At 44.5% G+C, this 26,856-nt stretch overlaps 1 protein-coding gene across 1 annotated transcript in view; it reads right to left on the bottom strand.

The window, feature by feature from the left end:
* Window positions 1-258: 258 nt before the first annotated feature.
* Window positions 259-26,856, bottom strand: part of CTXND1 (cortexin domain containing 1) — a 37,749-nt gene continuing 11,151 nt past the window's right edge. The window contains exons 2-3 of the mRNA XM_063346337.1: window positions 8,537-8,714; window positions 259-3,489 (exon numbers count right to left, since the gene is read on the bottom strand). Of these exons, the coding sequence (XP_063202407.1) occupies window positions 3,256-3,435 (180 nt within the window). The 5' untranslated portion in view covers window positions 3,436-3,489; window positions 8,537-8,714 and the 3' untranslated portion in view covers window positions 259-3,255. The remainder of the gene's footprint in view (window positions 3,490-8,536; window positions 8,715-26,856) is intronic.

Below are 26,856 nucleotides of genomic sequence, written 5' to 3'. Positions count from 1 at the left end.
TGCAACGAGTTTGAATTATTTCCTCTGAGTGCAATTGCTAGTAGTGTGGTGTAATGATTTAAAAAAAAAAAAAAAGAACCAAATCTAGCAGAGGCACTTGTTGCATGCAGCTGACATGAGCACCGAGCCCGGCCATGCAGCTCCTGCCCAAACAGACCTTCCGCTGGCCGTGAGCGCGGCTCTGTCGGCACCGGGCAGGAGCCGCCGTCACCCACCCCGGGCGGGCAAGTCCCGGCTCTGAACGCAAGGAGGGCAGCGTTTCTGCTTTGGGCACGATGTTTCGTATTGCTTTTGGTCAGAGTGGTGAGGTGGCGTGTGTGTAACCAGCGGGGGAAGGCAGGAATTAGAACGCGTTTACGTTATCTATATAAAAACAATCGCATTGACTGTTACACAGTTATGTGAGAGGGCTGGATGTGACTATGTAGATGCTAATGGAGATTTTCTTTTGACAAGAGAAGGATGGACTTGGCAGGCTATGCTAGGAAGATAAGTACCTTCTTATTAGAAATCAGAGCTACCCAGAGGGACCTTTCCTTTAGGATCTTCAGGAAAATCCATAAAATGGTTTGTACAGCTGGACAAACAGAGGGGAAAAAAAAGAAGTGGCAAACACTCTTGCAAAGCCAACTTGTTAATTGGCTTCCCTGGCAGTTGTAACCCTTTGCTGTCACGCCGGCTTTGCTCCTGCAAGGGCTGTGCGCTGCCGTCCCTGCCCTGCCCAGGACGCAGCCCAGGGCTCGCACTTAAGCACGTGCGTAAGCCCTCAGCTGAACAGGGGCTTATCGGTGACGTGCGACAAAGCCCAAGAGCTCTGCATGCAGACGAACACTGAGGGGAGCGTTGGCACGGGGCGGGGGGGAGTGATGACAAGCTCTGGTCTTGCTCTGCCTCAGCTGTGAGCACGGCCGGGTGACTGGTGAACTGAAAGCCTCTCTAGCCTGGAAATAGCTTTATTTTGGGGTGTCTTTTTTTTGTCTATTCTGTAAGTAACCCCGCTAGTATGAAGGTAGGATATGAAATTTGGTGGCAAAAATGCATTCTAAACTTTACCTTTGGGAACAGAAGCAATCCCCTTCGAGCTAGGGCATCCATTCCTATAGTGCAGATAGCCACATTCATGAAAAAAGAGACCGATGCACTCGCTCAAAGTATGGTGAGCATTAACAGTCACGCTTGATAAAGTCCTGTTACTGGTGATTAACTGGCTAGCAGAAACTGAGGCTAAATAACAGCCTGATGAGCAATCTGCGGTGGGTAATTGAAGCAGTGGCTGTCTCTGAGTAGAGAATAGCAGGATTAAAGCCAATCCTCAAATCTCCTGCCTCCTGAATGGGATCTCCTACAACAGAGATTAGCAAAAACTGTGCAGTGCAAAAGATCCATGCAAAAATCTCCACGTGCCTCATAGCCTGCTATTTTGGGAACTCTGTAATCAGTGCTGAGCACCTTACATCCAGGCTGTGCTCAGAAATCAGGGGAATATGTAACCCAGCCAGGTGCCGTTTGGCATGCCTCAAAATACTGCAATCCTTATGAGAGATCAAACGGAGGTCTGGACAAGTCCTCTGCCTGGGGAGAACTTCCCTCGCTGTATACCGACATTCAGCTCTTCCCCGTTAGTTTCACAAGGAAGAATTGTAAATCAATACCTCATCTCGGTATCACTGTCTGAGGCTCTCCAAGTGCTTTCTGGTATTATAAGACAGACAAAACAATGTGAGAGGAGTTTATATTGTTGTACCCGTTTCGCAGATGAGTAGACCGAGGCACATAAAGCAGTGACTTGTGTGTTCGTCAAACAAGTCTGACAGAGCTGAGAATAGTAACCTACAAAGTCTACATCCTGATTCCTTGTCCCACCTTTGGCTCCACCTTTTCACCCACTGTGCATCACCTTATGGCAAGAATCTAGAGGTCAGGTAGGATGGTAAGGAAGAGGAGAAATAGCGAAATGCCCTTCTTGCAGATTTGTGCTTTCAAGTCTTGTTTGCTCATGATGCTTGTGGTGGTTGCAGTACCAACTCCATATTGCTTCAGCAGCTCCTTACAGTGCCTTAAGCCAAACAGGTCACTATAAAAGGCTGCTGTGAGCAAAGCTTAGAATTTGGGGGATAGAGGACATCAGAGTCCCTCAATCCCCACTCTTCAAAATGTAAATAATAAATTTCTAAAGCTTCCCTGTTCACTTTCGCCTTCTTCCATAATGGCTGTCTTAATGAATTGAGAGAGGGAAATGTACAGCTATTCACCTTACAAATTTGAGACGAAAAATTCGTCTTCTAAAGGTGCTGAATTTCTCCGAGGTAGAATGCATATTATTGTATGTTACTGGAACTGTTATGCTGGGGAGTCTGCCTCAGTGACAAAGCTCAGAGCAATGTCTCCTTCCTTATTGCCTGTGTCATCCCATTTATGTGTCATCCCACTGAGGCGCACCTGAAACAAAAGATGGATGAAGCTACATGTAGAATCACTCTTTGAAAATCACAGCAAGTTCTACGTAGTCGAAACCAGCAGTGTCCAAGCTCTGCTTTATGGACTTCTGGTGGCTACCAAGCTCATCTGGCTAATGTGGCAGATGATAAAATGCTAAGTGTTTGCTTGAGTAGGACAAAGCAAAATGGTGCTACAGGGTCAACAGCAGTCCATGACCCCCTTGGGACTTGTAGTCTGGGTGCTTCCGTATCCTGCCCACTGGAAATATGACTGCAGAACCAAGTGAGTCAAGAATAAATCTCCTCATATTACCCTAAGTAACCATTGGCGCTTTAGCGCTTCTACTTAGTGAGGCTCTGGATATAAAACTATAAAATCCGAGCTTTTTTCAAAACACAAATATAATGACTGAGGAAGGTGTTCAAAGCGATCTATTTCCAGGAAAGATACAATGTCCTTGTTGCTTTTCCAAATTCTGATGGTTACCCTGGATTTGTGGGAGATAGGGAGGGGAGGACAAACTGTGCGAGACCAAGAGTTATATTAGGAAAAATCTGGAGAGTCTTGTGCTACTTGAGTTACAATGATGACCGTTTTCAGTAAAATAAGGGTTGCTGCATAGTATTAAGCTGTGCCGCCAGAATGGCTTGCTGATATCCTGATCTGTTGAGGAAGAATGATTTACATTATGTGCTCTTGGGGATATTGCCGTTGTCCTGCATATCTGAAAATGGCTGTTTGTATGTTGGCCTTCCCGGTCAGAAAAGGCCTCCTCCTGGATCACAGCATTTCATGGCTCTATCTAGTGAAGTCCTTTCAGTCATCTAGATGCTGCTCCTCCCACGTAGACGTCGGGATGGCACTGTAAGGGTCCATGATGACTTTTGCACAGCGAATAATCATCACAACCAAGAAGAGGCAGAGGAAGACGATACATGCTAATGTCAGTCCTTTGTCCACATCAACGTACACGGGCTCTGGGGTTGGTCCCTCCATTGCTTCTGCCGCTCTTCATCTGGGTTTGTACTTGCTCCTAACATCATCAACCACCTGCAAAACAAACACGGTGTCAGACACAAGTGATCACTGCTCCCGAGAATGGGGAAGCCTGGGGGTGGAACTGGAAACAGAAAATCTCTGTGAGATATTCCCATAGGGAAATAAACCTGCTGGAAATGTCATAGCTTGGGTAACTGAGAGCGCTGTGCGGAGGAGAAATCTCATCCCCACCTTAATTTAGCCCATGAATGCTTCTTGCTAAAATATTAGGTGATAAAAAGGGATGTTAACAAAGAAAAGAGAGGCAGTGGTGAATGAACGCTATCCACTTGAAATATTATCCCTTAAAAGAGGCACGGACACTGTTCCTGTCTCAGCATTTCCCAATCACAAAAAATATTTCCTCTCCTCTGCTAGTGTGAGAGAGCAGACAAATGGCAGAACAGACTGTGTCTATCCCAGTTTTCCTCTCTGTCCAAACATTCCCTGTCTCTCACTGGCACAAAGCAAAGTGGAAATTATGCATCCTTATTTCCTATAACATTTAATCTCTGGTGCTCACAGGTTCTCCAGGCAATAGAAAATTTTTAGGAGCGGTATAATTTTTAAGTGGGTGTTTTATCACCCAGAGAGGTACAGAGGATTATGTGGTTAGTACAAGGATTATTTTATTTGATGCAGATGTCTGCATAGCTGAAGGTCTCTTCTGACCTCATCATCTGAATCCATAACCAAAATGGCTTCAGCAGAGATTGATTCCCTTCTGCCTCTGCAAGTTTGCCTCTGGATAGCTCGTTAGCCGTTAACACCAAATCACTTTGTGCGGTGATGCTGAAGGAGAGGCACTGACCTGACTCATGGGACTGAGTCACTGCCCGGGGATGGGGGAAACTTTTCCTGACATCCACCTGGGTTTAAAGCGGGAAGTAGAAGTGTTGAGGGTTATTACTGCGAAAGAGCAGGAGTATGGAATGCCTCTTTAAAACAAGCAACTCGGGGGGGGGTGGGGGGGTGGAAGTAATTCACATCCAATGCAATAATCAATCTGGGAACCGATCCCTTCTTCATTTGGAGGTGAGAGATGGGAAGGAGAGGACATCAAGTCAGAGCGAGATTTGGGTGAAACTTGGTATCAAATGGTCAAGTTGCTCCCTGTAACCGCATTAAAGCAGCGAGGAAATCCCAGGTACGGGTTCTATCTACACAGCCAAGCTTGCCCGGTTACGTTTCCCGTGAGCCGATGCTGCCGGCAGGGCTATTTCAGTAGCGGCTCGCATCTGGCTGGAGCATCGTGTTCTCGCAGCATCGAGTTGTGCCAGCTGCGAGCGGGTGTCCCAGCGACTCCGGAACTCTTATGCCCTGAGAATTTTTCTCAGGGTGAACTGAGGTTCTTTTAAAATAAAAGTTCACTGTTCCTTCTCTATGTCGTAATTTACTCCTTTTTCAAGTTGTTTTCCAATTTCACCACCTCCTAGATCCTACAAGGCAAGTATAAATCAGCTGGTCTCTAGTCTATTTTAGTCTCTCTAGTCTATTTTAAGCACAGGGACAGCAGATCTTTTTAATTTCCTGAAAGTGCACAAATTACTGCAGCAGCCGGTCCTGCAGCGGGGAGATGAGAGAGAAGCTGGGGACACACAGTGAATGAAATCAAGCAGACGTCACATGGATTTACCAGTCAGAAGGTTAGGATGGACCAGTGAGTTTGGGCTCATGAAGAAATCACTAAGAAGTGGGATCAGACTTCTAATGCTCCCCTGGCCTGATCAGAGGTCTGTTATTCCCAGAAGACTCTATTGCCGCTCTATTTCACCAGCCAAGAGACCTTACATTACAGTTTATAACTTTATTTGGTGAAGAAGAGTCAAGACTTTGTCAGCAAGGCTGAGTATTAAGTGTGGGTACTTTATTTTTTTTGTGAAGAAAAAAATGTTATCAAAACTACTAATGTAGCCCCATCCTTCCTGAATTATTCTTGCGAAGGTCCAACAAGGATGGATCTGATTTTTCCCTCCTGACACTGGCTATTGTACCATGTGGTGTTATTTCACACTAAGTTACCTCCTGCAGAATATCAGAACTACCTGGTAATTTCTGTCAGTACGGCTCTTTGATGGAAAAACTGCATTTCCAATCAAATGTACTTTTTTCTAAGAGATGAATCATTTACTTGGAAAATGCTCTGAGCTTTCAGGTAGAGATTCATCCCTTAGAGCTTTTTCTCCTCAAAATGCCGTCGCAACTCTTTGGCGTTGTGGTTCAAGTGTTGCATCCTTCTGCTTGCCTCTGCCCACGGGACTGTGGATGGATGACGTTTCCTATGGAACACCAGTGCTATTGTGCAGCCCCCTCTCCTGCTGGAAGAGAAAAGCGTGGTATGGAAAAGATACGGCAGGCAGAAAGCTTTACCCAGAGAGTGGAGTGAAAGCCTATGGCACCCGAGCTGTAGATCACGCAGGAAATCACAGTGGCAGCTCGAATCTAACGGTTTCGGGTTTAGGTTGATCTGTTCTGCCAAAAAGTCAGCATTTTCAGTGGGAATATATTTTTCCCAAAAAGCTGTGTTCTTGATTTTTGGATAAGTCGCTTGTCTTCACTCCTTCTGCTCTCCCCATAAACTTGGTAACATTTCTGTGCTGTGACTGCTATTCTGCATTAAGTCATTAGTGATGGAGAATGGATTTCTTGCGTTCCACTTTGCTCTTCTTGCTTACAGCTTGATTGCTTACCAGAATCTCTCCGTGCACCAGCATTGCCAGAGGGGGAAAACTCTTCTGCAGGTCCAGCTTGTCAGCGCCAAAGTAACACTCAAGCTCATCCGAGTTGCGTGATGCATGAGGTGTCAGAAGATGTTCTGCACTGCTATAGTCATTGCAGTTGCATGTCAGCAGGCTTGGCCGTGCAGAGACAGTTATTGGCGCTGAACAGATCTAGGTGACGGGATGGGTTTGTGTCCAAGGAAGTTGTCTCCAGTTTAATTTATTATTGCTGGGACATGCTGCTGTTCTAGATCAGGCACCTGAGGACCAGCAAGAGACGGTCCCCAGATGTGGAAGGAGTTATTTGCACGTGTTCACCAGGGCTGGCTCCTCCTGAGAAAGTCCAGCTCCCTGATTTTACCATGGACGTGCTGTTCGCTTATTATTTCCTAAAAACCCTTCAGCAGTGCTGCAGGTAGGGGTCTGCCTGTGGATGCGCCAGCGCAGAAGAAGGGAACGAGCTTGTTTCCAGGTGAATATCCAACATGCCTGGTGTCTCCCAGCACAGACAGCTGCGGCTGCTCCATGGCCATGATGTGCTTATGTACATGAGGGAGGGTATGGCAGCCATGTGCCCCTCCCCGCTATCTGCCAGCTATTTTTGGTCTTCCATCTCTGTAATAGCTGAACAACTGAGTCTGCTTATTTTCCAATTCCTTGGTCAGTGCCTCAGCATCCCCTTTCACTTCCTTGGTGCCCAGCGGTACAGCCGGGCTTGGAGCAGGTACGGAAATGTCTTATAGGTTGAAGCAGAGTCGGTCCATGCTGGAGAAGACCCTGTCTGTGCATCCTACCATGGATCGCAGCCTTAGGGGGACGTGCTGTGTACGTTAGCAGAATGGTTTTGCGGGTCCCAATCAGCCTTGAGAAATCCATCAGTGCTACTGAAACTAATTCTGGCTCCAGCTACAGGCCGGTTGGCTGGATGCTTTATCAGCACAGCCGATGTTGACGGCGTATGTGTGTGTGTGTGGGGGGGGGGAAAGGATTAGCAGAAACAATTATAAAGGTTCACACTTGAATGATCAAGTTTTCTCTGAATAGCTTAGTTGTAGAAAATTACTTTTTTTTTCCAGCTTGTCAGCACCCAGCTGTAGAATTATATATTTTTTTTTAATTTCTTCAGGTTTGTTGAAAACACAATTTGGTTTAAACAAAGCCAACAGATGAAGAAGGGCAATCCCTGGTTCCGATTTTTTTTTTTTTAAGCATTTTAGCAGTTTTATGAGTGTCCGCCCTTCTGTAAATCCCCAGGTGCTTCAACATGATCTCTCCCCCTCTAGTGGCTCAGAGAATAGATGGGCACTGCAGGCAGCCTCCTGGAGAGGGCGGTGGGACTGTCTGCCGCCCTGCATCTGGGCAGGATCATCGGGAATTCTCCAGAAATGCTGGTGGCCTGAAACCAGGCCAGAGCTTTTGCAGAAGCTCGGTGAAGTATTTCATTCTGTGGGTGCAGTCTGGGAGCTTTGGTGGTCAGACTGGGGCAAGTCGTAATAGTAATAGCATTTAAGAAATTGCTGTCTCTGCAGCTGCAACATCCCAGGGATGGAGACGTGCCAGCTTGTGGTGGGCAGGGTAATTCAGTACGAAAAGTGACGCTCTGCACTTGGCTCCCCGTGGGTTGCAAAGGACCAGGACCCGGCAGCAGCTGTATCTCTTCATCATCTAGTTTGGATGCCCTGGTCCCCGTGGCTTGTTCCTGTCTGACCGTTCCTGCGTTCAGGAGCCCTGGCAGGCACGTGCAACAACGGTCAGGGACAGTGGCCCCGGGATAAGGAACTTGGGTACCTCAATGACAAATCCATCCTGAGCATTTGGTCTTTGATCTGCTGGGTTGCTGGGGTTTTTTGGGGGTTTCCCAGCACTCCTTTCATGAGGGATTCCCACAGAAGAGATGGTATATTCCTTTTCTTATGACCTTATGTACACAAGCAGACTGAGATACGTTGGTTGCCATCCTCATTGGTATACCGGCTCTGTTACAGACTATGTAACGCTTGCGCTCGTCGGCACGGCTGAATTTTGCAATCATTCTTACCTATGCAAATACTTTAAAATACATGGTGGTTTGGTTTTTTTTTTCCCAAACCTGACAATCTTGGCACTGTCACTTTAAATATAAGGCAATAATGTACCACATATATTTCAGAGAGCTGGTCTAAACCATACTAGTTCCTGTGCTGGTTAATCATGTTTACACTCATCTCAACCCACAGGATATATTTCCAAACATTATTTTATTTTTTTTTTCTTCTGCACTCCTTTCCCAAAACAATAGATGTGCAGGGAGGGGAGGGATTGGAAACTATGCGATTTCATATATGCAAGCAGATCCCTACCTTCCAGACCTGGGTAGGAAGCCTTTCACATCCCGGCATAGCAGCATTGTGGAATTAAAATCCTGACTGTAGTCATGTTTTTGAAGTTTTGTTAGTCAGCGTGGCTTTAACGGCGTTCAGGTTCCACTCAGGTTCGCGTCCACCCAGACCTGGAAGCAGTTCTCCTCACCGGTGCATTCTTGAAAAAAAAAAAAAAAAAAAAAAAAAATTAAAAAAATACTTCACCATTGCTCATCACGCAGGATGTGGGCGTTACAGATTCATTAAGCGGTTGGGAATCGCTCCAGTGACAGCCTGAGGCAATCGGATACAGTCATATGCAAGATGGATTTATTTGTCAAACATTCCCTAGAAGAACATTTATGATACAAAGAGCAACATTTGAGCCTAAAGTCATCATATCCTTATTTCTTCTTAAACAAGGAAAAAAAAAAACCACCTATTTTTAATTTATAGTGAAAAATCGACCAGGTCTGAATTGACACTGCTCAGGAGTCTGCATCTTTAGTTAGTTTTGGGTTTGATGTTTTTCAGTCGTCTTTTCTAAAAATGGCCAGAAGTGAAAAGTTTCAGTTGCTTAAATGGAACTATTTGATCGATCTGAACCGATAGACCAGGCTCTGGCAGGGGGTTGGACTAGATGATCTCCAGAGGTCCCTTCCAACCCTATGATTCTATGACTTAAAAACTATTAATTATTTGGATTTTTTTCAGTCTGATTTGGGATGATACTCTTTTTTTTTTTTTTACATGCACACAGAATAATTTCAACCAGGCAAACTCAAAACTTGCCGGACAACAAGTCCATTTCCCCCACTCAATTTTGTTAACTCTCTGAAGTTTCTTATGTCTCAGAGCCCAGACCACATTTATGGAGAGCTCCTCAAACCCTGCCCCACCACCACAGTCAGACAGAAGGTGAGAAAACTCGTTTCTCCTCTTGATGAACTCAATATCTCATGAATTTCCATACTTACAGCGCTAACTAGGCTGGAAAATGGACACGAGATAGTGGACGGCCCTGACTGCTGCTCAGCAGTGCCACTCACCAACTCATAGAAAGATTGCGTAAAACCTTACTTTTATTCTTTGCCATACGGGCATCAGGACTTTCCCATGGACCATATCTACCATGCTAAGGTCTCTGTGAGCATGGACCAAAATGACAGCAACTGTTCCAGGCAACGTACAGTCCACATGTGAAGAAAAGACAGTATTTGGGTTGGCGAGCACATGGTGGGACAGGTAACGGCTGGGGACCTAACCCCTTGAGTACCAGCAGGACAGTGAGGTTTACTTTGCAGACAGCCTCTGCAGGGCTCCTCTCCCATTTTTGAAGGGGATTTGGGTGCTGACCAAGTGACAGATGCTGGAACAAGGGCCAAAGGGAAGCATGGATTGGTCTTTTTGGTAATAGAGATAGATGGTGGGAAGAGCCGGTGAGAGGTTGTTGTGGCCCTTGAAAGGGAAGGTGGCTCATGTGTGTCTGGGAGGAGCTCTGAAGGAAGGAGCAGGAGCTGATGACTGTGGTACTGATTGGAGCAGTGGTAGGGTGAGACACTTGTCAAAGCTGGAGGAGAGGAGGTTGTACTAATGAAAGGCGCGAGGTGGTAAAAGCCCACCCGATTGTTTTCAGGATGCCTGCAGGGATGGTTACTTTGAGATGCTGGTATGGAAAGTGAAGTCTGGAGAGAAGAACGAGCCAAAGATGACCCCAAATCCCAGGTGAGGGGACTCGGCAGGACAGGGTGTTGCTTGGGCGAGGGAGTAGAGGTGAATGGCCAGGAAAGGTGAAGTGCTACTTCAGGAATGTATTTTGTGTGTCAAATGAGCTCACCTTCAATTTGAAGTTCAAAACTATAAAAGAGAAGTCTGGACATTTAATCATACTCTAATATTTTTAACAATCAAGTTTTGATTGAAAAATTCCCTGCCTCTGAGCACAGAGTCAAATGCTGTAGATAAAAATAGACAGATGGGCTTCTTTCTATATCCAGAGAGCAATAATATGACCACTACCTTCATTTAAAAATTAATTGTCCTTTTATACTTACAGTTCTTTCAGCAGAAAATCAATACTTTATTTCAGTAACTCTGGCTTCCTGTGAGCATGATTTCTCCTGTGTACCCATAGCACACAGGCAGGTTTAATCTTTGGTTTTAACCCACTGTTTGTTTTTTTTTTTTTTGCTTGCTTTACGTATTGACTTCAAATCTTTATGCTCAGCTTATTTTATGCAAACTCATTTATTCAATCTAGCCCGCTCAGTTATGGTCAAGAGACAAATAATCTTCCCTCAACACTCTTGCTTTTAGCCAGTCATAAATTACCGGATGTCGGTATTCCCTCTGAAGGCTAAAGACATCATTTATGGGTTCCCAAAAAGCTGAAAACAAATAAACACATAAATCAATCTAGGCAAAGTGTTAAAAATTGCTGTTGCACAAATGCTTCCTTCTTGCATAACCCCATGGCAAGAGTAACATTCATCTTCATTGAGAAAAAGATCCAACATACGCCTAAAATAACTGTGGGCTGCTTATAATTTGAGAGCATCCTAAATTAAATAATCATTTCTCACTCACTTGAGGAGCATGTGGTATTACTTGTTAACAAAATAAAAAAAAAATAGATGGTTGTGCTTGGGAGCAAGTCGCTGTTTAGAGCCATTGAGCGAACTGACGGACAGTCGGGTGCTGGGGAGAGAAGCGCCTCCGGTCTCCCAAAGTTCAACTTGCGTGGATAATCCTTGATTAAAGTTTGATGTAGTGAGAGCTTGAGAACACCTAGGAGCCTTTTTCAGAGACTGGAAATGGTAGTTCAGAGGTAAAAAAATGGGGTAAAACCAGTGATGGACCTTACGAGGTGCTGGCTACTGGGCACAACGGTGGGAAGTGCTAGGGCTTCAGCAACACATAGCAGCTGAACAAGGGCAGGTAAGGCAGGACGGAGGTTGTAAGGTTGTCTTTGTATCGGCTGCTTTACGATCTATAGGGGGGAGAGAGAAGAAAGAGCATCCAGTTCTCCCTCAGACCCCAGTTCAGGAGTTCGTGCTACATCTCCCCAGTCCTGTCCTCAGCCGGGCAGGCGCTGGGCAGTGTGCGAGCCCATAGCCCAGCCCTGGGAAAAGGAGAGCCGTGTCTCCTGGGCAGGCTGCGGGGCCGTTTCTTTGGTTCCCTATCTCCCTTTCTGCTGTGGGTGTGAGAGCTGCAGTGATTTTTGTAACATGGTTCAACCCGTCCTCCTTGTGGTACTCGGGGGGCTGCTGGGAAGGTCGATCCATCAGGTACTGAAATCCTTTAATAGGTGATGGCAGGAAAATGCAAAGCAATACCTATGACGTGAAAAGTTTAGATGGGCTTGAAAAGGAAGGTCTGTCTGCAGCAGGACCATCCTTCATTCAATGCGTGTTTTGATAAGGAGTCTGAAGCTGCTTTTCTTATCACTCAGTGCTCTGACGCACAGTGTGTGCATCCCCCTTCATCACGGCGAGTGGGGACACGTAAAGGAGTCTTGGAAAAACAAATGGATTTGGTCTTTAAGCCAAGACTTGTAAGATCGGAACAGATACGATATGAACTCATTTTAATGGACTTTCTGGTGTTTAAACTCTCTGCTGTTTAAATCCTACGGAAGGAGACAAACGCGCCTGTTGGTCCTGTCAGTTATTTCATAAATTAAACCGTGGCTGTTAGCCAGGAGAACTATAGGCAAAGCTACATGGAAATCTTTCACTGTGGCAAAGCTGACAGGGAGGAAAAAAGAAAAACATTTTTTCCACTCCTGCTCTGTAGCTTTTATTTATTTATTTATTATTTTACAAAACCAAAAGCTGCACTTTGAGGTAGAACAGGAACTCCTTTTTACATGAATATCTACCTTGTGGTGATGACCGGTATTCTGACATGCAGGATACTTCTGAGACGCATCTTTTGCGTTTTCATCTCGAAAAGCTGCTTGTGCCTGGATCGGACTGAGGCTGTACCAACCTTCTGACATTAGAGGCAAAGTATTGTGGATTTGAGGCAAAGTATTTTGGTAAAAATAGCTGGGTTACACCTGTACAACCGCCACAGACATTGGCATGAAGAAATCGCCTAGCCCTGCTTCGTTTCTGAATTGCTTATTTAAAACGAAAAGTTAAGTTCTCACTAATGGAGGAAACTCCTAGTCAGGAAGGCATTAATTCAATAACTCAGAGGCAAAACAGCAAAAAAAACCCCCAAGTTACAGTTAGCTTTGCTATAGTAAAAGATGTAAGTGTTGTGTGTGCAAGTACTCCTCAATCCACACTGATAACCAATTCATAAGCTTTTTTTAATACAGACTTTTCTCGGGTACTTCAGCAACTTGTGGGGAGAGGGATTTGATCAAACTAATCTAAGTGAAAATAAAGCTCAACCAAAGTCCAGAGCATGATGTGGTCGAAAGCAAAGTGGCACCAGTTTTACACTGGGCTCCCATCAAAGGCGCTGCTCGTGTCTGCTCCTTTTCACAACTGGTTTAGGCCACAGAGGACAATATGGATGGAAGTTTGGAGCTTGTGCTCGTGCTTTTAATTTACTGTGCTACTTCTCCGTTTCTTCGTGGCGATCGAGAGGCGTGATGCCAGCTGAACTACATCGTATCTTAAACGGAAAAAATTTTGCGAAGGAGTCTTAAAGGCTGAATGAATAAGCCGTGGGATGTAGACGTGCTCCTGTGTAGAAGTATGCATTTTGACTGCAAAGCAGGACGGGACGTTATACACTGCTCAGCTTCTGTTGCCAGGTCACTGGGCAGAAGTGGACCTACAGAAGGAAAAAGCCCCAAAGCCCAGAAATGTTGCTGGGTCAGGATGAAAAACCCTTAGAAAACATTGGCAAAAACAACCCTACTTAAGCAGATTTATCTCTCTCCACTGGTACAAGGAATAGGAGGGAAAAAAAAATAATAATTGAAGATCTGAAATGAAAAGTTAGAGGCCCCAGGTGATCTGAAATGAATCTGGGTGAGGGCTGTCCCAGGGAGCCGTGCTTTCTGCTGCAGGAGACACCCAGAGAAGCTCGCTGCTCCTCACCCTCTCCAGCTGGAAAGCCAGAATTGTTGCAGCATGTTAGCTAATTTTGGTTATGATTTGCCAACAGGAGAAGTAGCAATAACATTACTAGTTTTTCCCTGTTTTCTTTTCTCAAGAGAACAGTTTTTCTCTTGCTACTATAAGAACTGGGAGAATGAAAATTGGCCCGTTTTCAGAGAGGCTGAGTGCCTGGAGCACCATCTGGAAGGAGTGCGACCAGCCAAACAATTCAACAGCACAGAAAATCTTCCTGTTTTCAGACCCCCACCCTCCTTTTCTGCACAGTCCTGCACATGGATACTGCACAAAAGCTTCTTTCTGATGAGGATCCAGTTGGCATCCAGATAAACTATATTTTCGACTGTCTCCCAGTGGGGATGGATTGCGTTTTCCTTCAGAGAGAGGCCAGATGATTTTTATTACAAATGAACCAAAACCTTGAGGCAGGACATGCATTACATTTCCATGACAGCGCTGGCAGGAGCGAAGGATCCCGATAAGAATTTAAGGATAATTGAACTCCAGTCTCCGGCTCTGCAGGTAGATAACAAATGTAGCAGCCTCCAAATTCTGCGTGTCACCGAGCGAGGACGGGTGAAAGGATAAATGTCCTATCGCTCAGAAGAGCGAGGATCAGTCGGGGGGATCCTGAGCCTAAGCCCCAGCTGTTCGTGGTCTCTGTCTCTCGTCCTTCGCAGGACATGTGGGCTGTATCTGTACTAGTAAATCAAATGTGTCCAGGGCTGATTTTTGGCAGGGAGGCTGGCTGGCAAAGAGCAGCCCATGCAAATACTGTTAAACTCTCCTGACCTCTGTGACAGGTCATCACGCTATAATGTGCTTCTATAGAGGGGACGACAAAATAAACATGGGAACTTCGAGTATCTTTTAGTGGCAGGATATATTTGAGAAGTGCCAGATGGATGGGTGTAAAATACAGCCTGTGTTTAATCAAGGACAGAGAACAGTCAAAAATGATCTCTGAGAACGGTAAAGCAATCGGCCACTTTCTGAATGGGCTTTGGTGGCGTGAGGTGTGGGCAAAATACCGATTTAGTGACCACCAGCACAACCCGACATTGAAGACTGTCCAAGGGGTGAAAAGACACCCAATGGCTCTTACCCTGGTTGTCATTCCCGTTTCTGGGGCATGCTCCTTGGATCACCTCCAAGTCCGCAGTCCTCAGGCACCCGAGTCCTGGGCGGCCGCTGCAAGCCAGGCTGTAATGCAGCATCCCTGAAGCAGCTCTGATCTGTGCCAGTGATGGCTTTGGCCATAGCTTTGTTTGTCCTTGGGGTTTTGGGGGTGATTAATGCCTTTTCATTCCCGCCTTCCCTCTCATCCCAACCTGTATCGATCGTATTACCAAGTACACAATTTTACCTGTGTTTCTACACGTTTCTTTTTCTTCTGATCGTGCTCTAAGTACATGTGCAGCTATTTTCTCACATCAAGAAAGGTTCCTCAGCTGGAAGCTCATTGACTATTCTATAAAACTTGTAGTCAGAGGCACTCTTTAATTAAGACTGTACTGAACGGAGCTTTGATTCCAGCCATGTATTACAGCCTGATGTTGTTTTCCTTGTCACTGCAGCAGATTACTGGAAGTGTAGTCCTTGATTAAAAAGATTGTGTGCAATTACATTCCATCTCCACATCTTCAGCTACATCAGTAGCTTGTCAGTGGGTCATTTGGAATCAGGGTGCCAGAACCTTTATACAAGTTCAATTTATAAAAGACCGTGTTTCTGGCACAGCACCTGACAGGCCTGTACGGCCAATACCTTATTAACGAGCCATTAGCCACAAGGAACGTTTTTAAGTGAACCTCATGTGCAGGGGGCAATGAGGGCTCGCCGGAACTGACTCAGCAGTTCAGAAGGTCTTTTGTCCCTTGCAAGGATCACACTAACTTCTGAATGTGCTCAAACATCCCAAGCCTAATTCCTGTTTTTTTCCTTCTAGCCACCTTTATTATTTTGGTTTCTGGTGGACTAGGGTTACTGTAATTTGAAAGCGGGTCAGTGTGCTGAGGAATTGATACCTTCTATTAGTTGTTCTGAAGAGAACTCCCTACAGTGCTCAAAGGGATAATTAGTTGCTTTACAGGTGCCTGAAGATGATGGGACTCTTCAGTTTGGGGAAAAAGGTGGCTGAGGAATAATATGTTTGAACTATACAAACTCACAAATCAGGTGGGTGGGAAAATGGTTTCCTCCTAATTAAAAAAATTCACCAGTTTCTGAAATAGGGAAACTTGGGTGCATTCAATGGAACTAGTAAGAAATCAGCTTGAAACAGAAAAAAACCCTTCTTTATTTGGCAAGTGGTGACTTCCTTAAATTTGCTGCCACTGGAGACAGTACCAGCAGGCTCAAAAGAGGTTGGCTGAGTTATGGACAGCAGGTCCATAAATAGACGCTGAAAACACTAAGCAGAGGTCTTCCCTAAAACCTCCCTACTGCAACAGTTGTGGATGTTGGAGGACAAACTCAAAATGTGGCCAGGCTTTCATAGAATGTGTTGGGTTGGAAGGGACCTTTAAAGGTCACCCAGTCCAACCCTCCTGCAGTGAGCAGGGACATCTTCAACTAGATTGGGTTGCTGAGAGCCTCATCCAGCCTGGCCTTGAATGTCTCCAGGCCTCCACCACCCCGCTGGGCAACCTGTGCCGGTGTCTCACCACCCGAATGATACCCCTAATGGGCATCAACTCTTCACACTACGGAGATGGAGTACCGGTCTGGACGGCCCACTGGTCTGACCCAACAACACAGTTCTTATGTTCTTATTTCTTTGATTGCTAATGCTTTCCATCTGACTCCTGGAAACTTCCCACTAAAAAAGAGATAATATTAAAGATCTGATCTAATTTCAGCTTTAATGTCTATTTATATCTTTAAGTAATATAGTTCTCATACTTTTAGAACCAGGCACCAATTTGTGCTTCTAGTTTAACTCCATCTCTTTATATTTACATATTCACTACAATAATGAGATTCCTCAAAAGCCTTTCATGCATGAAAGGAAACTGAGCTCAAACAGCTCAGTCCTATGAATAATAAGGTGAGATGTGTCCCAGTGGGTCTCTGCCTGCCCCTGGACTGGTAGCTGTTTATTTATTGTCACAGGCTCATTTTATGTCTGTGCTCTTGGAGATTTAGTTAATCGCAAATGCAGGCGGCAGAGGGTAGTTGTCTTGCAGAACACTTGACTTTGGGCCAGAAACAAGTACATGTCTAACAGACAGAAATTACACCCCCAAATCTGCGTGTCCTGAAAAAGACAGGATTCCCCCTGAACACCATCTCTCCAGACACGTAACTCGGTACGGAGCACGCAGCCAATGATCTTTAAAACTATGCGGGGAGCAAGGTGATACTTTTAGGTTTAACTACATTTTCCTGCCTCGTTTGGTGTATTTCTATGTTAAGATTTACGTCAGGATGGGAACTAACGGGACTGCAGTCATACCTCGTTACAGAACCAGCCTTTTCTAAGGTGATTTTTTATATATGCGCAAATGCAGATCTGAAACTGGTTGGGGTTTTGGGGGTTTTTTTGGACGAAGTGTTCTTTCCTTCCCCTTGGCATTTTTTCCCTGCAAGGTCTTCTAGACAGTCCTAGTGCTGTGCCTTGTGCTAAGGAATGAGTCCAGATCTCCCACAGGTTCCATGTGCCACCGCTGAGCCTGGGAGCATCTGGAAGGACAGGACGTTCGGCTCAAAACCAGCCCTTGCTTTTCTGTTGCTCAGCTGTAGCTCTGCCTGGTGCCGTCCCATCGCTGCTGGGCTCAGAAGCTTCTCCTGCCCGTGTGCCCGCAGCACTCAGGTTTCTTAAACCAGGGGTTTGACTGGGGAGGGGGAGAGGGAAGTGGAGGAAAGAGCCTTTATAACTCCATTGTGGTTCAGCATAGGTCTTATCTTGGAATATTAACAAAAGGAATTGGTTTTCATCACCTTTGCAGTGTTTCTGACATCAGCCGATGCACAGAAATAACAAAGCCTGTGATCTTCTCCCCTGTTGCTGCAGATTACATGTAGAATTATCTGGTTGCAGTGGCTGGGGGAAAATGGTTTCCTCTTTACTAAAAAAAACCCTGTCGTTTTCTTTTGGGTGTTTTTTTTGTTCTGTGTTGACACAAAAATGAGACCTCTGCGTGTGTACAGCCTGGCATACAAAGGTGTGGGTGATGCTCAGGTTTTGTGCGGCGGGAGCCAACGCGGGCCGTAGGGGCTCTTTATCGCAGGACAAGGCAAGGAGCCTTGGTTTCCTTTAAGCTGGCTATTTAGAGCAGGATTGTTCAAGTCACCTGCAATGGGAAAGCACAGACCTCAATTTTAGCCGAGTTTAAGAGTTAACACTCCTAAAGGAAGGCAAATAAAACCATATGACCTCTTCTGGTTTTTTTCTGAATAAGCTGAAAGAAAGTGATATATTAAGCAAAGATACAAGGAAGCTCCTTTAACAACAGAAACCTCCAACACTGCTCTAAGTCAGGTCACAGAATCACAGAACGGTTCGGGTTGGAAGGGACCTTAAAGATCATCCAGTTCCAACCCCCTGCCCTGGGCAGGGACACCTCCCACTAGACCGGGCTGCTCCAAGCCCCATCCAGCCTGGCCTTGAACACCTCCGGGGATGGGGCAGCCACAGCTTCTCTGGGCAACCTGTCGGAGCCTGACAGTGCTGGGCTTTCTGTTTAAGCCTGTTCTGCAAATCGAACCCAGCAAATCGAGATTTAGTCAAGCACCTCTATCCATTTACATGACTGCCCCCAACTGCACCCGCAGCTCTGGGGGGAGTGAACAGCAATGGCAAGTAGCCTGAGACTGCTGTAAAATTTGGTTCTTATAAATACATCAAGCCTCAAAACAAGACAGACACGTATTGGCTGGTTGGTAAAGAAGATGGAGTGTGGGAGGGAGGTTGGGGAGGCTGCTCGCCAACAGCCTGATGCATGTGACGGTACCGAGGTCGGCGACCCCCCAGTGACAGCCCCAGTAAATAACGGCTCTCATACGCTAGAGCTGCCTCGGGCACCTTTCCTGGGCTGAGTGAACGTTGCAACCGCAAACCACTCAAAAGCAGAGAGATGTACAGCACTAAGTTAAAAAATAGCACTTTATGGGCATGTTAAAATATGTTCTGCACGTTGCTCCGTACCTTTCTTTGAATAACTTTTCCCTAGCAGAGAATAACGCTTGGCATGCATTAACTTGACTTGCGAGCACCCTTGAACTAAATTAGTTTTGTAAACGTTGGACTGGCAGTGGGCGGGTTGATTTCTAGAGAAATTCTTTTAATAATAAAATGCCTCATAAAACCTGCATTGACTTCAAGCAGGCAGACTGCGGGCGGCTAGAAACTTCTGATTGCTTCACTTTAACACGGTATTTTTGGGCTAACCTGACAAATGGCATCATCTTTCTGGCAAATGTCCCCCCATGAGGAGGACAATAAAGGGCAGTATTATTCACGTGGACATCTGGTCAGTCAGGCCTGAGGAGAGGGACACCCAATGAGATATTCCGGACGAGTAAAGTTTGTGTTTGAGACGCCCGTATATGAAACCAGTGGGCCGTGCGGGCTGACAGCCTGCGCTCGGCATTTCCCTTGTGCTGCAGTGAAATGACGAGCACAAACTTTAGTCTTCCTCCCCCTCAACCTTTTTTTTTTTTTTTTTTTGCCTTTTTTTTGCAAATGCCACACATGCTGACTCACCACTGACTCTGCAGTGAGGAGACGGCGGGGTTTGGGCACGGCTGGGTGGGTCCGCAGGTCTGAAGGCATCATCTCGACATCTTCCAAGGTCTCTGTAAAACCAGGTCTGAGAGCTAAGCAGTCGCAGGAAACCCTGCTGGACTTTCTTGCTGAGGAAAGCCTTTCTGCCAGAAAGGATGCTCTAACTGGAACACTGCATTCCCAAGCCAAATTCCCCTTGGTATCACCTCCCCTTCTCTGCCAACTAATAAAACTGCTCATTTTCTCAAAGGGAAGTCCAAGCAGAGTTTTGACTTTGAAAAGTAAGTGCTAGCAGTTATCTGATATTGGATGTAGCCAGTTCTATTGATACGCAATTTTTAGTAGGAGGGGTTTACATTTTACAGTACCAGCATGAAAACCTAAGCTTGACCACAAAGAAAGGTGTTCAAATTATTCCTTTGGTGTCTACTGAAGGCATAGTTTTCAAGTGCCAAGTCGTCACAGAAGTCTGAAGCCCTGATAGGCTGTTTTGTCCCAAATTAAAACTTCTCTAAGCTTACAAAGTAAGCTTACACTTCATGCTTTCATTACATGAATGCTACACTGGAGTTTGTTTGTTTGTTTTTTCTTGGTGACCTTCTGCAGTGGATACCAACTAAAGCATTTGCCAGGTTTCTTATAAATATAACCTTGAGACTGTATTAGCACTCTAACGGTGAAATGCAGCTAGCCTATGCGTATCTGTGCATCCAACGACGGTGTAAGTGCAGTGGTTAGGAATGAATGCAGATCTGCTTTTAAGAAACTGGGGACATCCGTACTACACACCGCGCTGGTACGTGTGGCCGCTGGCTTCTGCTGCAGGGACTCCCCTCCATTCCTTTCTATTTAAGGTCTTCTGACAAAGCTAATTATGGTAGCAAGCAACTTGCGCCAATGTCATTGAGGGAATACGAGCCTTTGTGTTTCCACGAGTTCTCGTGCGTCGCCCTGAATTTCAGATGTGGTTTGTCGGTTGTTGAAGCTACATATGAAGACGTTTCAGTCTCTGAAGTCAAATGCACTTCAAAGCACAGTAACTTGTTCCTCCTGCAAATTTTGCTTCTTCCAGTGAAAATTTGATGGTTTGCTATTTATACATGTTTAGGAAAATTCCATCACTATACATTCACCCTTTTTACTTTACCCCCAGCCTGTTGGATAGCTAATAGTCTCAGAGATCTGCTCTGTTATAGAAAGAGACTCTAAAAAACATCTTCCTCTTTTCTCTTTTCTCTTTTCTCTTTTCTCTTTTCTCTTTTCTCTTTTCTCTTTTCTCTTTTCTCTTTTTTTCTTTTTTTTTCTTTTTTTTTTTTCTTTTTTTCTTTTTCTCTTTTCTTTGCTTGAAAAGCAAGATTGCTTTTCTAACCCCGAAAACTTAGCCTGGGAACTGCTTCTAGGTTCTTTGCTACCTCATGAATCACCAACCTGGGAATGATTCTGCACTGGAACTTGGAACAGCCTGATCCTTCAGGAGCCAGGAGACATCCCAGCTCCCACACACACCCCAGCCTCGCATATGGCATCGCTGCAATGCTACTGGATATAAAAAGCCTACAGAATCTGTTTCAGCCAGGAAGCAGCTGGGACTCCGAATGCAGATGAGAAGTAGACTTAATTCACTTGAGTAAAAAGAGGTCAACAGAAAATTAACATTTTTTTTTTCCTGTCCATAATTGTACTTTAAGTACATAATAAGTAGATGATGGTAGCCATGTGCTAAAGGGTCCAACTGTTCCTAATTGATTAAAATAGCTTCTGAAGACTGTTTCTATTAAGGATTTAAAAGAGCATAGTGTTACACCGTTGTACCAGGATGGGCTGCAGTTCACTACGGCTCTCTTCTCTGGATCAGGCAGCTTTGAATTCACGTGGCTTTCCGCAAGTCAGACACTATCACTTGGGACTGACAGTCACCTGCCTCTGCCCTGCTGACCCCGACAGCGAGCAATAGTAATATATCCAGGGCTTTTACTACCAAAACCCTACTGTCTCCCACGTGAGCTGAAGGAGTCTTTTCCAGTGGTTGTATAAAGTTCAGCTGCTAAAAAGAGGTGGAGGTCAGCGGTCAGACAAGCTGAGCTGAGGGTATTGTGCCCAGCTGCTCTTTCCTTTCTTTTCCTTTCCCTCTACTCCAATGCCAAATCTCTGGTATAAAAATCCGTGTTGTTTCACCTCTGAAAAGTGGGTAAAAAACTTCCCCCTTAACAGCCCAGAGCGGGTCCGGGAGTGAGCACAAGGGCAGTTGTGCTGGCAAACTGCAGGTCGAGCCCGAAGGGGAGAGTGATGGGTGGTTTGGGGTGGACGGGTGGAAATAATCCCAGGTCATTTATCCCGGGTCAGTAGGGTGAGAAACGCCCTGTCTGGGTAAGTAAGTAGTGCACTGAGTTATAGAATGGAGATAGGAGCTGAGTTTCCCCTCTGTGGCATCTTCAGACCTGGGACTGCATCTGTTCTGACACAAGGTGGGTTTATATATTTAATTTCTCAGAGATGGGGAAAAAAACCCTAATATCTCCCCTGTAAGACAAGACAGTAAAATCAAGAGTCGTTTTTTTCTGCCTGTGTGTGGAAGATTCTGGGAAAAGTAGTTTTCTGTAGGGTCCTAGAAGGAAAATATTATTTATCGTACCCTTCTCTAGAGTGAAGGCTTTTGTTCTCCAGCCAGAGAATGAGAAGTGCGCTTCTCAAATGTCTTGAAGTTGGCTGCAGTACAGGTTGCTCAATATTAATTAAAAAAAAAAAATAATAGCATAATTATCATGGCAACACCAGCCCAGAGTTCTATCCCACCCCCTTTAAACAGACTAAATAAATCATTAACTTAATAAATAATTTTCCATGAAGTAACGTGGCGACTGCTCCAGTTTACTGGCATGCAGGCAGACAACAGAACGCTGGCAGAACTTCCCCACGCACATTTGAAAGGCAGCGTCTCTGGGATTTGTCTTTTAATTGCAGAGCATTAAATCATACAATCCACCTAGCTCTAGGCTCCCTGTCTCAGCTGGGTCTTACCTTAAACTGTTGTCAAAATAAATTTGATTTGCAAGTATGGAAGAGTCAGGTTGATATTTTAATTGTAGATCGCTTGTCTGAATGCAATTTTCACCTAAGGGCTTAAGCACGCGTCTAACTTTAAATACGCACTTAGGGCAGCCCTGAGAAGTACAGCAGTAAGGCCAAGATACCTAATTGTGTTTGGGTTCATAAATACTCATAGACTTTAATGAGAACAGAGTTCCTAGGCAGGATTTAGGAGCCAATCTATTCCTGTGCCTTTCACTTTTAACCTCAGTCCAACTAATATTGTCAGATTTAAACACACGCGCTAAGTATTTGCTTGTTCTGCTGGATGGCACCTAGAATTCCCTGTACGTTACAGTCTTTTCACTGGATATGGTACTTCTCTTTCCAATCTCCACCTCTGCTATTGAATGTTAAGGCAGGAAATTGAAGCACTGCTAATTACACGGAACTTTCCGACTTTAAAAATTAATGCGTTTATCTGAAATCCTCCCTGGAATTCAGATTATCTCCTCATATCTCAAGAAACAGTAACCATCTCCTTCCTGCAAGTCAATGTGCATGCATTAATTTAAATCCATGTGACAAATGATATCAGATTGAGCTGAAAAAACAAATCATAAATCTATGCTGACCAGACGTATTTGCAAAAAAATGGCTAGAAATAACTTGCTTAGTAAATTAATACAAAGCCTTTGACATCATAAGTGCTTCAGACTAACATCCACACAGCTGGTAAAATGGAAGATTGTCATCCTGAGCATTAAATGGAAGGAAGGTCAGAGAAATTAATTAAGCAAATACGTAGCAAGCTTGACCTAGCAGTCAGTAGAAACTGAAATCAATGGGTATTTGGCAGGACGAAAACATTACTGCTTACAGAAACATTGAAGAACTCTGGACCAAGTAGATAGAAATCTATCTTGGAAGGCTTGTCTTCCTGGCACAGAACCTTTTCAGAGCATTTTATTTACAAATGTTGGACTTTTTCGTTTTGTAACGGAATAGTGAATCCTATCCCACGCTTACTGAGGCTACAGCCTCGTATAACCACCTCAGTAGCATTTGCCCCAATCAACAAACCGTTTTTTCAATGCCTGATCTTATTACGCGGCTATGAAAGCAAGAGATGGTGTACCAAAAAGACAACTCCATGCCGCAAGCCTTTGGCCAGAGTTATAACAGGTAGATTAGTGTTCAGTTTTCAGTTTCGAACTGCAGCGATGTTAGTAAATTCTAAAGCCAGCCTTAGCTCCTAGGATGTGCTGGAATTCATGAACGGGAGTTCTGTCACTGTCAAGACACAGAAGGCAGCGGAGGCTGGGAACCATCCTTTAGAATCCTGGAGTTCCGTATTCTTATTTGGGAGACGTGCAGTAAATAACATCAATACCAATGGACTTGCATATTCATTTTCAGACTTATTTTGCATCTCGGTGAGATGTTACTGCCAGCTTCAATCACGTGGGAGCACGTCTATAGTGCCTCTGAACTCCCTTCAGGGATGGCAGCGGTCATCTCCATGCTGGTTAGAGGACCCCACTTTTACTGTTCGTTGTGTTGTAGCCTGCTTTAGATCGATGAATGATTTCTCTCTTTGTATTTAACAGGACACAGTATTGGTAACTGCCGTTAGATGTTTCAAGTGCTGATCTTTGAAGAAGAAAAAACTATTTCGCTTTCAGATTCGTTTGTTTATGCCCTAAACTTTTCAGGACTTTATTAGTAGGTATAGTTTGCCAAATGCTGCACTGGGTGACAATAGTACAGTCCGGGTTTGTTTAACTGGAAGCACTGAGCATTAGCTGGGAATAAAACTTGGTTCTTCTCCACGGCTGACACAGTTCAGTCGTAGATAAATTCATCTCCCGTAGCACTATGTGCTTTGGTACGTTCCCTGTGCATTCCGCTTCAGTAGTTCACTTACCATTATTTTAATTTTATGCTGGCATAAACCTCTGGTAAGACAGTGCTGTACAAACTTTATAACCTCAAGGAATTATGTGGGACACGGTGAACTAGGCATAATTCTGTCCTCATTTATCCCCATAAACAAGAAAGTCCATAAATCATCTTCCATCTCCTTTGGCGTGCGGTGGCGCTCAGGCAGATGCTATGCAGAGCTCTCCATCATGCAAATGTAGGCTGGGACCCTGTGGCAGTTAAGACAGCGATGTGAAGACTTGCTTCTGAGCAGCAAGCGGAGAAAACCACGAGAGTAAATCTTCTTGATTTACTTTCTTTCTTTTTTTTCTTATTTTTTCTGCATATATATATATATATAAAAAAACCAAACCCTCACACAAAACAATGCACGCAGATACTACAGCATCTCTCTATGGATATCCTTTTACTTTAAAAATTTTCTACGTTTCACAGACTCAAAGCTCTGTGAATTTTATTAATCCTGTTTTAAAATACAGGAGAATGGAGCTGTGCATAAGGCTCAACCTCCTCTTTTTTATTATTTTTTTATTTTTTTTTTTATTATTTTGAGAAAAGCTTCTTTTTAACAGTTTTACTCTGGATACCTAAGTGATTCTCCATTCTGACTGTAAATGTCTGGCCTTACGATTCAGCAAGGTGAGCTCCTGCTCTCCCGCGCTGCCGGGTCTCCCATCCTCCCTCCGCTGTAACACACGGCAAAGGAAATTACCCTCCCCCTTCCAGCACTCCGCAAGTTTAGAGCGCAAACTATAATGTGTGGCTCTTAATACAGCAAATTAGGTGAGAAGGGTGTTGTATGGCTGCGACTCGAACACTGTTCGGAAACGCTGAGGCGTATTAAATTGCTTTGGTGTCATTTAATGCATAATAAATGTATTTATTATTGCTATGCCACTCAAGCAGGGAAAACAGCACCGGCTTGCATGGAAATATGTTGGCAACAGCTATTTGGCAAACAGAAGTTGATTATATACTAACCTTTCTTCACGTAGAAGTGTTTTCCTGAACACCACCAGCTTGTCTTTCCTTCCCCTTTGCAAAGGAGAACGGTGTTTTTCCCCTCTGCCTGCACTCGCGCTTCCTCACCTTTTTTACTTCCAGCGACTGGAAGCTATTTCTTCATCCTCCTTTTTTGTAGTCTGGTGAAAAAGTGCTTTTATTCCTTCACAAATGCTTTTTCTAAAGAGTAACCGGCAAGGACTTTACGGAGCAGCGCTTTTCACAGCACCCTTGCTCTGCTCTACAAGCCAATGCCGCCCATTTGAGAAGGACTGCAAGTAAATGACCTCAGGTTTTACGTTGCGCGCTCCCGTTAGTGTCACATTTGTAAACAGCAGCTCCTCAGAAAGTTACTGAGATCTAAAAATCTCAAAAAGACATTTGTAGAATTAGCTTTGCTATTTTAAAGACGTGGCTATTTTTCATTCAAATGCATTCTCACTTGCTGAACGTGTCTTTACAAGAACTTGACTAGTTATTAAATAACCTGCATGCCAACTTGTTTATGGGCTCGTTGAATGTCGCTTTAATCAAATACAGGTTTATGTTAGCCAGAGCTCGGTGGGAAAAAAAGAAAGTGCTAATGCAACCGAAAGAAACTGTAAGAGCAGAAATCAGAAAATTTTACCCAGAAAATCTGTTTAGAAATAGTTTGTTCCTTGTATTCAGCTCTTCAAATCATGGGGGGAAAACTCGTTAAGATAATCTTACGGCGAGATCAAGTGGAAAAAAGAAGCAATAGCTAGCCCTTGTGTCATGCGAGAAAAGCCAAAAAATTATAGAAACTTGACTGTCCCCCTACTTTTTCCGCTGACATAAGGTTGTAGTTAGAGCATGTACTGATTGTTCTTTCCCATATTTGTATTATTATGAAATAAAATCCAGATCATGAGTAAGGAAGCCTAATTCTGATTTCATTCATCCTAGTAAGTACTGGATCACATCTAGCTTTCCTCACCCTTACGTGTTTGGCCTTCTAATTTTATTCCTTGTTTTAAAATTCTCTTTGATTTGCTTTTCAAGGTGAGGAATATGCTTAATAGCAGCAGTGACAATGGATCGCACTCAGGAGAACCGGCACAGCCATCGGAAGCCTTGTTTTGCAGCTGCTCCTGCCTTCTGATCTCTCTTACAGAAGCATGTTGCAAAAATCCATTATTTTAGAGAGAAATGCATCAATAATGGGGGAAAAACAAAAGTTTAGAATAGAAAGCTGTTGTTTGCTGATATGGAGTAAGGTGGGATATTAAACAATAGATCATGTACAGGAAAGGTTGAAAATTAGTCTAATCGCTCAAAAATTTTTGAAGGAACAGCTATTCTTCTTTTCCCCTGATGTTTACTACTCTGTTTTATGGCTTAAACTGCTCTAAAAAATGCTGACTTTCTCCGTGCAGTGGAACTTCCAGATATTTCAGAAAAGTGCTATTGGGCCGTTATGTAATAAAATTAACGTGTGCTTGCAATCGCATACCCTGCTGCTGTTTCAAAGAGCCTCTTCTTTCAGGAAAACGAGTGAACTTAATAGAGCTAGTGGAGAA

This window comes from Chroicocephalus ridibundus, chromosome 9 (genome assembly GCF_963924245.1).
Source record: "Chroicocephalus ridibundus chromosome 9, bChrRid1.1, whole genome shotgun sequence".
Lineage (NCBI taxonomy): Eukaryota > Metazoa > Chordata > Aves > Charadriiformes > Laridae > Chroicocephalus > Chroicocephalus ridibundus.
The sequence above is the reverse complement of the archived record's forward strand: the minus strand, read 5'-3'. Positions and strand labels throughout refer to the sequence as shown.